The sequence below is a fragment of the Lepidochelys kempii genome, chromosome 1 (assembly GCF_965140285.1).
Source record: "Lepidochelys kempii isolate rLepKem1 chromosome 1, rLepKem1.hap1, whole genome shotgun sequence".
NCBI lineage: Eukaryota > Metazoa > Chordata > Testudines > Cheloniidae > Lepidochelys > Lepidochelys kempii.
The window spans coordinates 306447707-306459837 of NC_136380.1; the positions used below are offsets into that span (position 1 = coordinate 306447707).

The window sequence follows — 12131 nt, forward strand, 5'->3', positions numbered from 1 at the left end:
TTACTTTTAATGGGAGCTATTTTAAATGGCCCTGAAAACCTGCTTAGATATATCTGTGAGAGAGAGAGCGAGAGAGAGAGAGAGAGAGCGTGGGGGGGTGGGATACTACAGGTGACGCTACTGTCATGTTGACTGGTTTTTTTTTTTCATTTGACAGCCAGCAGGGCTAAAAAGATGAACCAGTGAATAGCTGCATCTGACATGGGTCATTTACAACGAACATGGAATCAACATAATCTCGGCAAGACAGCCAAGTTCAGATCTATTTGAGCTGTATACTCACCTTACTGCCATACAAAACACAGACATTATGCCACTTGGACTGGGCAAAGCTGGAGGCTTTCCACACAAACTGCCAACATTGTATATTGGGCATAAAGTGGAACACTTCATTCATAACTGAGAGGTTTACGGTCACTCTGGTTTACAGACTGCGGGACACATAGTCCACAGATGGCATATTATGCTTTTTGGACATGTCACCAGAATGCCGCAAAATGTGCCAGCGAACGCCATTCTCCGGATGACTTGTAACAGCCGGGATAAAATTCCGTCAACCGAGAGCTGGAGATGGCCCTGAGACAGACCCCTCTATTACACGGGTGCATCAAATCTGTTCTGATGTTGGACTCTTGGCACCATCAAGCCCCTGTGGCCGCACAGGAATGGACCAAATAGCGAACAGTTGCTCTGGCCGACTGGCTAAGCATTGAAGAAGAAGTGCATGTTCTGAGTGACAGAAATGAGCTATTGAAATGGCTGCTGCCATTTTCAGGGAAGGAGCAGGAATACCGTGGACATAGCGCAGTGTACAATCATTTAACTGCCATGTAAAATAACTCTGTCCCTTTTTAAAGGCTGCTCTTTTCCCCTCCCCTCCAGTTAAGAGACACTGATGCCCTTTATTGAGGCTTCTCATGAAACAAAGCCATGCCCTAATTATTCTAGTGGGTGGGAGGGGGGGGCGAGGTTGTGTTTGTTTTTTAGAAAATAATTCCAAAATATTTGCATGTCCAGAAGGGTCTCAGACAGCTGTTGGCTAGCAGCACCTGATATTCCATGCTTCAGAAGAATAGGTACTTTTCCCAGAGCATAGGCTGCATATTTTAAATAACTAAATAAAACCCGCACAACCTTTTGCACAAGCTGACATATTTTCTAGCAGATTTTTCAGAAATTAAAATGTCTGTCTTGGGACAGCTGGTTCTTCTTCATGAATAAACATGAAGCTAAATCTGTTCCATACCCTCGGGGATGATTTCATTTCCCTCTCTTGAATTCTGTTCACGATGGCCTACCTCAGATGGCTGAAATCCAGAGTCCAGCTCATCCCTGTCCTCTGCTTTAACCCCATGCATCAAGGCAACAAACCAAAGAGCCAAAACTGCAGATGACATGCGTATGCTGCTTTTTTATTTATTTATTTAATATTTGTGGCACAATGTGGCTGCTGTGCAGCGTCTGCACACCTGGGGCACTGCTTCAGGCTGACTGATCTTGAAGGGCATAATGGAGACAACTGATGTCACCCAAATATCTCATCTGTCTGAACTCGCGATTGCTTTTCTAATCAACCAGCTGTCAATGAAGTGCCTCGCTCAGCAACGTTTGTGTCACCAGTACCCCTCCCCCACCGAAAAGGGCAAATGCTGTGAAGAGCTCTTTCCTGGAGGAAGACACAGAAACATGCCACTCCCAGAAGAAGTTCAATGTGAGCTGTTTTTCATGTAAATACCCTGAAAATGCACCAAGGGCAAGTCATGCCTGACTAATCTAATTGCCTTCTATGACGAGATAACTGGCTCTGCGGATGAGGGGAAAGCAGTGGACGTGTTGTTCCTTGACTTCAGCAAAGTTTTTGATGTGGTCTCCCATAGTATTCTTGCCAGCAAGTTAAAGAAGTATGGGCTGAAGAATGGACTATAAGGAGGGTAGAAAGCTGGCTAGATCATCAGGTAGTGATCAATGGCTCCATGTCTAGTTGGCAGCCGGTATCAAGTGGAGTGCCCCAAGGGTCGGTCCTGGGGCCGGTTTGTTCAATATCTTCATTAATGATCTGGAGCACGGCGTGGACTGCACTCTCAGCAAGTTTGCAGATGACACTAAACTGGGAGGAGTGGTAGATACGCTGGAGGGTAGGGATAGGATACAGAGGGACCTAGACAAATTAGAGGATTGGGCCAAAAGAAATCTGATGAGGTTCAACAAAGACAAGTGCACAGTCCTGCACTTAGGAGAGAAGAATCCAATGCACCGCTACAGACTAGGGACCGAATGGCTCGGCAGCAGTTCTGCAGAAAAGGATCTACGGGTTACAGTGGACGAGAAGCTGGATATGAGTCAACAGTGTGCCCTTGTTGCCAAGAAGGCTAACGGCATTTTGGGCTGTATAGGTAGGGGGATTACCAGCAGATCGAGGGACATGATCATTCCCCTCTATTCGACATTGGTGAAGCCTCATCTGGAGTACTGTGTCCAGTTTTGGGCCCCACACTACAAGGATGTGGAAAAATTGGAAAGCGTCCAGCGGAGGGCAACAAAAATGATTAGGGGACTGGAACACATGACTTATGAGGAGAGGCTGAGAGAACTGGGATTGTTTAGTTTGCAGAAGAGAAGAATGAGGAGGGATTTGATAGCTGCTTTCAACTACTGAAAGGGGGTTCCAAAGAGGATGGATCTAGACTGTTCTCAGTGGTATCACATGACAGAACAAGGAGTAATGGTCTCAAGTTTCAGTGGGGGAGGTTTAGGTTGGATATTAGGAAAAACTTTTTCACTAGGAGAGTGGTGAAGCACTGGAATGTGTTACCTGGGGAGGTGGTAGAATCGCCTTCCTTTGAGGTTTTTAAGGTCAGGCTTGACAAAGCCCTGGCTGGGATGATTTAGTTGGGGCTTGGTCCTGCTTTGAGCAGGGGGTTGGACTAGATGACCTCCTGAGGTCCCTTCCAACTCTGATATTCTATGATTCTATGACTGAACCCCTCCTGCAATGGGCACATTCCAATAGGGCTGTTTATGCCCCCTTTGTGCTGCCACACCACAAGGGAAGCGGGAAATTAGGCCTCCTCAGTTCTAGTTTTGGCCCTGCCACTGACTTGTTTGGCTTTGGCCTAGTCACTTAATCCCTCTGGGCTTCAGCTTCTCCATCTTTGAAAAGATACTGTAATACTCACCTACCTCATAGAAAAGCTGAAAGTCTTCATTAAATTAATGTTTTAAACCACTATGGCCTGGAGCCACAAAGATACTTGTGCAGCTAACCCCCAGGTTTAAGCACTTAAATTCCATTTTTTAAGGCACCATTGCAATCCACAAAACTTCTGCGTGTCTTCTGCCGAACCCTCTAGGTGCCTAAACTCACTCAGCACCTATGTTTTCAGCGTAAAAATTCCTCAGGCACTTAGGTTTTTGCCTCTGGGCATGCGCTCTGCTACCTCCCTCTACGTGTCCAGACACCTCCCATATCCCACCTAAGCCCTAGAGCAGGGGCGGGCAAACTTTTTGGCCTGAGGTTCACATCAGGTTTCCAAAATTGTACGGAGGGCCAGTTTGGGGAGGCCGTGTCTCTCCAAACAGACAGGCGTGGCCCGGCCCCCGCCTTCTATCTGACCCCCACCCACGCTTCTCACCCCCTGATGGCTCCCCCAGAACTCCTGCCCCATCCACCACCCCCTGCTCCCTGTCCCCTGACCACCCCCAGATCTCCCATCCCTGACTGCCCCCTGCCGCCCCATCCAACCCCCCCCCATTCCTGACTGCCTGCCGGGACCCCTGCCCCATCCAACCCCCCTGTTCCCTGCCCTCTGACCACCCCAACCCCTATCCACACCCCCGAACTCCCCTGCCCTCTATCCAACCCGCCCTTGACCCCTCACTGCACTTCCTGGAGCACTGGTGGCTGGCGGCACTACAGCCGTGCTGCCCAGAGCACCGGGTCAGGCCGCGGCTCCGCAACTGTGCTGCCCGCCGCCCAGAGTGTTGCGCCGGCAGCGTGGTGTGCTGAGGCTGCGGGGGAGGGGCCAGGGGCTAGCCTCCGTGGCCACGAGCTCAGGGGCCGGGCAGGAGGGTCCTGCGGGCTGGATGTGGCCCACAGGCCATAGTTTGCCCACCTCTGCATTAGGGTGATGCACAAACCAGGGGAGGAGAGGTACTCCTCCATCTACCTCACATTCAGGGCCTGACTTGGCAGGCGTGCTCAGAAGCTGCCTCACTCCACACAAAACACTGAGAGGGGAAAGGAGACCCTCCCTTAGCCCAGAGTTAGGGTATTCACCCAGGATGTAGGAGACTACAGTTCAAGTTCACACCCTGCATGATGAGGAGAAGGGATTTGTAGAAGGATCTACCAGCTCTCGGATGAATACCCTAGCCACTGGACTATAGAGTGAGTCTCCTTCTTTCTCTGGCCTAATTAAATTGTAACAATGTCAATAGGTGAGATTAAGGAAGATCCACTCTGCTCCCCCATCACAATATCCCAGCGGTTAGAACACCCACCTGAGAGGTGGCAATCCCTGTTCACATCCCTTTTCCACATCAGGTAGAAGGGGGACTTCACCTGGGGTTTCCCACATACCATGTGAATGCCCTAATCACTAACTAAAAGTTATAAGGGAGCTCCTCCTTCTCTGCCACATGGAATTATGCAGCCTCAGATCAGGTCCCACACGTGAGTTAGGAAGAAGAACACCTATTTCCCGCCCTCCCCCCCCCCCCCCGGTTTGTGGATTTCTAGCAAAGCAAGGCTCCTGCCTGCAACCCAGACTAAGGCACCTATCTCCACAGGGGGGAGGATCTTAGGACACACCTTTATCATCAACATTTCTCACTGGCTATCTTAGATGACTCCCCACCTAGCATGCTTGCTTTTGTGGATCCAAGACGCCGATCTCTCCCCATTCGTTGTCGAGGGAGCCTAAATTCCTAACTCAGGCTTTGCAGATCACCATGTTGTTCCTCTGATGTTCTAGGTGCCACACTGCTGAGCCTTGGAACACCTAAGTCCTTTTGCGGATCTGAGCCTATGATATTCTCAAATAAAAGGTGATAAGGACGTCGTAAGTAGTAATATTAGATTTTGTGTAATAGCACATCTGCTGTTTGTGGGTATATATTCTGCACTCAAAGCAAGAAATCAGCAGTTTAAGATTCTAACTAATTACACCTCTGTCAAATATATTTTAATACCAGGGAATAATTCTGTTCATTAGTTGTGGAAGCACCTAATATTTCTCCCTGAAAATATTCAGGCTGCGAAATAGCCAATGCGTAAGATGAAACTGGTACCTTTGTAAATGATCTATAGCATCAGTATAGGAATACACACTGCGGCACTGCATAAGACCCCTAAACATATATTGTAGGAGAATTCTCAGGGACACAGGCTTTCAGAAAGATTTCATAGTGGTTCCCTGGTATTTCAAGGCTCTCTGTAGGGTTAGAGCAAGTTAAAATCCCCTTGCAAGAAAACATTACAATGGCAATTTAGCATAAAATTGAATATTTTTAGACCTGTCCTTATTTAAGCATTGAAATAAAAATGATCTTAGCAACAAGGCCTAATTCTAGGTCTACATTTCAAATATAAGGGCCAGTTTCCAGAGTTCACATAAGCCTGTTTAATTTTCATGGTCCTGCTCTGTATTTCCAGCTATTTATGCTGTCAAAATAAGATCTACACCTGTAACCCAGTGATCCTAAAACATTTACAGATGCATTTGGAAAGTACAGACAATTTTGTTTCCGGCTGTGTTAATTGTACTATTCATTTTATCAGAGATTGATAGTGGGGGCATCAGGACTCATTTCATTATATGGAATAAGCTCACTAGCAGTAATGATACTTCCTTTGTTTTCAGAACTGTGTAAAACTTGTGTTATTAAACTGTGAAGGCATGGATTACTCAAGGGAAATCGGACCTCTGCGATCAATTTACAAAGGCTCTCTGACTCAGTCAAGATACTTAAATTAGAAAAGCAGAAACAGTTTTTAAACCTACAAAACATTTCACTGAGCTTCAGATAGTTGGTTTTAAAACATGCCATTTTCCAGATTGAGACAAGGTAGGTGAGGTAATATCTTTTAGTGGAGTAACTTCTGTGAGTGGAAGGACAAGCGTTTGAGCTTCACAGAGCTCTTCCTCAGGTCATGATGAGCTCATGAATCGTTAATAAAGAATCTCTTTGGAATTCACCGCTAAATTTCAATTCACTGCTATGTATACTATTTAGTTTATCCAAACCAGGGCCAGTTTTCGCATGCAGCTAATGCATATAACATTAACAGTGGTTATCACTGAATTGTAAGTAGCAAAAACCTGTTCTTCAGTCAGTTGCGTTCATGTAACAGAACTAGTTCATACAAGAGTTTCATGACCTAGACACAGCAAATATATAGTATTATGCAGTGTCTATAATACTAAAAGAATTGCTTATCACGTATAGTGATTTGTGAATTCAGAAAACAGTATTTACACAAAAGCAACACAGTCAAATAAGGGACGGCACTTGCAAAGCAGAGTAAAGGCAAGGAAAGATTTCTGTTTGTTAAAACTTAAAGAAATGGGTTTATAAGCATTCCAGGAGAGTGTTGTATGATGCAGGAAAAAAAAAATTCTGAAGATCACTGTGTGACAAAGGCTTGTGATCTGGAATAATTTCAGGCACCAGAATCAATCCTGAGTATGACTAAACTAGGGGGGAAAAAAGCACTATGTTAACATAACAGCAAGGATCTAGCATCCCAATTAAAAGTAGCAACTCAATCTTCAGTTCCCTCTGTTAGGAATTTCCATACTGGATCAGACCAGTCCGGTTGTCCATCTAACCCACTGTCCTTTCTGGCAGTGGCCAGCATCAAATGTGTCTGAGGAAGATACACAAAACCCCATAACGGACTATTGTGGAAGACCATGCCAGCAAGCGATGTTTCTTCCTAACTCAGTCAGTGGTTGATTTATGCCCTGAAATATCAGGATTTATAGCTCTAATTTAAAGCCTTACGTTAATCCTATCTAATATAACTGAGGAAGTTCTTATAATCCAAATAAATATCCAATCTGTCTTTTGAATCTTGCTATGCTTTTTAGCTCAACAATATCTTGTGGCAACGAGTTCCACATCTTAGTTAAGTATAGTTTAAAAATGAATTTCCTTTAATCAATCGAAATTAGCTGTCTTTCAATTGCTTTATTTTTATCTTCCTGTATTGCAGTGAGAAAGGATAAACAGGCATGCCTATTTTATCTTTTCTTTACTGTTTGTTATTTTGTATGTCATGGCTCTCCAGTATCCCTGCTTATATTACTCTCCTTTGGAAACAAAACCAGCCTCAGTCTTTTTTCACATGGAACATTTTTATTACCTGGCCCTGGACTCCTGCTGTTAGTTAAATTTAGTTTAGTTTGACTCTCCTCCCTGGGCTTCCTGCCTCTTCACAGGCCCCTTTATGTAGTCTTTTTTCAAAGGCTCTTTACATAGTTGTTCCCTATCTCTCGATAGGGCAGAGAGCCCCACTTCAGGTCTTGCCTTATTCTATGGTCTCTCCTTTTCTCAGGGAAAGCTGTTCCTTAGATTCTCTGGCACTCCTCCCCACTGTATCTACAATTGCTAGGCGCCCTCTGGGGCCTACATCTCCCAGAAATCCATTGTTCTGCGCTGAACCAAGACCAGGCCATGTTTGACCTAAAGTCGCCCATATAGGGTCAATGTACACTTTGTTAGCATCAAACTTTGCAGGACATGTTTTCAGAAAAACTGATTTGGGGAGTGGGGGTGTGGGTGGGGGACACACGTCTGAGCTGAAAGTATCCCTTTAACTATATTTAATGAAAGTTATTAATAGATTCCATTGGAATGAAAGCCGTTTGCGGAATCAGGGCCTGCAGCAGAGCCAGTCTTCGGGCAACCTAATGAGCACAGCTTGTCTGTAACAGATTGGCTATACTGCCCGATTCGTTGGAAGAGACAGCAGACCAGCTCCTAGGCACAGCAGTAGCAGTGCAGTTGGCTGCTCAAAGTCTTTGCCCATGGCGGTGATAGCTGCAGCCATGCCTCAGGCCAGATAACGAGGCCTCTGATGCCAGCTCTGACTCTATCACTCTCAGGGGCATCTAGCATGGTCATAAAAGACCTGCAGATGGGCTGGCTCAGGCTGCAGGGCTAAAAATTGCAGCATAGACATTTGGGTTTGGGCTGGAGGCTGGGTTCTGAAATCCACCACCCTCATAGGGTCTCCGAGCCTGGACTCCAGCCTAAGCCAGAACAGCTCAAGTGCAATTTTTAGCCTTGTAGCCTGCCCCCCTGAAGCTGAGTTAATTGAGTTGGGCTCTGAGAATCGATGCTGTCGGTTTTTTATTGTAATGTAGATATACACGCAGAAGCCAGCTCTGATTCTCCGGCCCCTCAGCCCTAGCTGTGATGCTGGGCTCCAGTTCCTGTTTGGAGTTTGACTCCTGCTCCAACCACTAGGCAAGACTGTTCATGTTCCACTCATGTGACAAGCAGGAGAAGATTATTGAGACGAGCTGCTTCTGTTTTACAGAGGCTTTCTACAGATATTTTCACATTTAGCCAGTTAGTAAAAAAAAAATTAAAAAAATATTTATGCCCAAGCTATTTCATGTCCCTTTTCCAAAGGGAGGTGAACAACTAACTTCTAATTTTGATACATCTGCTCAGATAAAGCTAGCTAACAAAGGGTCTGAGAAATAAATGCCCTCCTTCCATTTAATTACATTGCAACTTGCAGGGGGAAAATATCAGTGATTCACATGAATACATTTGTTTAAAATCCTTTTAAGGTAGGTTTTAAACTGAGAATTCTGTGCAAATGTAACTAAAAGACTTGCGCTGACTCTTTAAGAGGAAATATCATGGGGTGAATGCAATTGGATGCAATTTCCGTCGCTTTCCATCGTGGTCTGTAGTTTAAATGTGCAGCATGTTGACATCCATGGGACTAGCAAATGGGCATACAAAGGCAGAACTGACCCCACGTAATGTATAAGAGGGCAGCCCTATGATTTGACATGAGATGGAGAAAGTTACTTCTAGAACACCTTTACTCCATACTGGGCTCAGAGGTTCCTTTATACAGCAATTGCTATACTGGATCAGAGCAATGGTCCATCCACTCCATTGTGTTGTGCCTGACTGGGGCCAGGACTATATGGTTTGAAGGAAGCTTTAAGAAATCTCATCCTATATAATGCAACAGTGGACGTTCTTATTCATATAAATGTATCACCTCTTTCTGAACCTTACCATGCTCTTGGCTTTAGTAACATCTTGTGGCAGTGATTTCCACAGGCGAATTATGTGTTGCATTTAAAAAACAGTGACTTAAAAGTTTCATCATTTCCAAACACGGAGAGCAAAGCTACAAAAAAGTTACAACTTCAAAAATATAAATTGGATACAACATAATTTATATTAATTATTTAGCAATTTCTCTGTGCTGAAAGGGAGGTGAAACTTGCAAAAAAGTAGCAAATGCCCTAGACATACTCCCTGCATGAAACTGAAATGTTCAGCATTTGAATGCCAGTCGCCCCACGTAGTCATGTTCGAGCTATCCATCCAGCACTTTTCGGTGCTTTGCATGTGTGTACGTCCACCACCTCCAGGCAATCTTGACAGCGGACAGCGCAGCACCAGTGGAATTTACATTCGCATTTTGTCATCTGGCTGATCCGTGAAGTGTCATAACCTCTTCCACAGCACATCACCTCGCAGCTGTCCATGCCGCGGGAGGTTTGGTTACAAACCCGGCCAGCGGTCCCAAGGGAACCTAGAATGGAAATGCATTAGAACTCAGTTGAAAAGATGTGGGGTATTTTCAAGAATGGTAGAAAATATGTGAGCAAAACAACCATTAGCCAGGCACTTGAGGCCTGTAAAGCAAGATGTGTCTCTCTTTGCAGAATGGGAAGTGGAAAGATAGCCAATTAATTTTACATTCTACCTCTTGCTTGTGGAGAGGACCAGGGACAGACTGATTCTCCAGCACCAGACCACTTGCGACTCAAGGTCAAGCAACAGAAAGGGCAAATATTATGGAAAATTACATTCAAATTATAGATAGGTCAGCTTTGGTTTTGTAAAACCGCACTTTGGGTGAGGGGAAGAGGAGGCAGAAACTGAGGCAGTGGTTCTAGATTTGGTTAATTTTTCTTAGTGTTACAGTATCTTACTTCACCTGTCCCCTGCCTCCCTACTGTTTTAATTCTACCATGACTCACCCAGGCATATGTACTCACTCCTGGCCAGGTACCCACCTGCAGCCAGGCACCTACACTCAATGCTGTGAGAGCCTGGAGCCCAGAAGGGAGCCACTGTGTGTGGCTGCTGGGTAAAGGGGGAGAAAAGAAGCCCTACAAAGGAGCTGTGGACTGGCTATGAGCAGAAGACCCCAAACAGTGCTGTCTGCTATCTGTATAGGGAACAAGCAGCGAAGGCAGAAGCAGTTCCTACCAAAAATTCAGCACTGAAGCACCCAGAGCCAGGGGAGCCAGCCAGCAGTACACACCTACTGATGGTGGCACCAGTGGGCTGGCCCCTCAAGCCAAGGCCTGGGACAATTGCTCTGGTCTGAAACATCTGTGGCTATGTCTATACTGCAAACCAAGTCAGGGCCCAGGCTTGAGCCCAACCCCAGACTCCAACTACATACAAATCTCTCAGACTTGGGCTTGGACCTAGGCTCCTCGGACCCTGTGGGGGTGGAGGATTTGAGCCCAAGTCAAGACATGACACAGGATTTGAGCTCTATTGCTTTTGCAGTGTAGACACAACCCTGATCTCTGACTCAGGCCCTGGGAGTCAACCGAAAGTATCCCATGGTCCTAGGGACCAATTTCCATTGTCCCCTCTATCCCAAGAATCTCTAATTGACTCCAGGGAAAATGGAAACCCTCCTTCGAGTAGTGCAGAGGCTCAGTGAGTCAGCATTCACCCTTTCCATTGTCTTCTGACTGCCGAACTGCAACCACACCAGCAGAGAGCCTCCTGTGTTTGCAATGGAGACTGAACAGAAGAAGGCCTTTGCAAAGCACGCTGCTTCATGGTCACAGGAGCACAGCCTCATTTTGGTGAATCTCTGGTGGGAGGCCAGAAAAACAGTGGACTTTAGTAAGAGAATCAGGAATGACCACACATTCTAGCAAATAGCAAAGAAGCTAGCAGCTTTGCAAATTTACCAGACTGGTGACCAATGCAGGGAGCAGATTAAGGAGCTCAAGAGTACCAGAAAACCAAGGACCAGAAACACACCTTGAGCAACTTGCTGATATTATGTTAATTTTATGTGGAGTTTAACTGGGTGCTGGGAACTGTGCTGAGCCTGGACCCAACGGTGACCTGGTCAGCCAGGATGGTGCCCTGCTAGCCCCAGAATCCAGCACAGGGACCGATGGGAGCCAGCAGCAGGTACTGAGTGAGGACCGTGAAGTGGCTCTGTTACTGAAACCGGTCCCCCAGGAGGCTTTGCTACAGAAGCAGCAGCAGCACATCCTGGGACTGTACTCGGAGGAGCTGCTTGATGCCTCCACGGGGAATAGCCTGACATGGAGCCTGCGGCAGACATAGAAGGGGCAGAAGCTGACCTGGAGCCTGGTAAGTTTCTGGCTCCATTTTAATGTTTAGTCATATAGGAATGGGAGGGATTTCTGTTCTCTGAACCAATGCAAAAGTTATTATAAGCCCCGGCTAGCAGAGTGTATCCATTAATGGCGAATTATATGCCAGTGGCTTGGCTCTCCCTCTGACCTCTCCCCCACCACACGGAGTTCAAAATGGCAACCAGGAAATGCAAACAGTAAAAATGCCTTGAAAGTGAATTTTTACTGGAAAGGCACAGATTTTTGTTAGGGCCATTCCTGTTTCCTAAAAATATTCACCTTACAGTGCCATGCCTGTAAGTACGCCACTCTGTAACCAACTGCCTGGAAATGGTGAACTGTGCAAGGAGGAGGTTGAAAAGTTTTCCATTCACAAATCTAGTCCATTTCAGTTAGAGGTAGTCCAGGCAGTCCATAGGCAACAAAATCATTTGTGCCCAATTCAACTGGGGTTTGAAATTTTGTCCAGAAATAGGCTGGGGGGTAGGGGAAGGAGGAGTAAGGGGATGG

At 46.0% G+C, this 12131-nt stretch overlaps 1 protein-coding gene across 1 annotated transcript in view; it reads right to left on the reverse strand.

Annotated features, from left to right (window-relative positions):
• Positions 1-9432: 9432 nt before the first annotated feature.
• WNT2 (Wnt family member 2) overlaps positions 9433-12131 on the reverse strand; it is a 53035-nt gene continuing 50336 nt past the window's right edge. Inside the window, exon 5 of the mRNA XM_073331631.1 lies at positions 9433-9793. Coding sequence (XP_073187732.1) covers positions 9564-9793 — 230 coding nt within the window. The 3' untranslated portion in view covers positions 9433-9563. The remainder of the gene's footprint in view (positions 9794-12131) is intronic.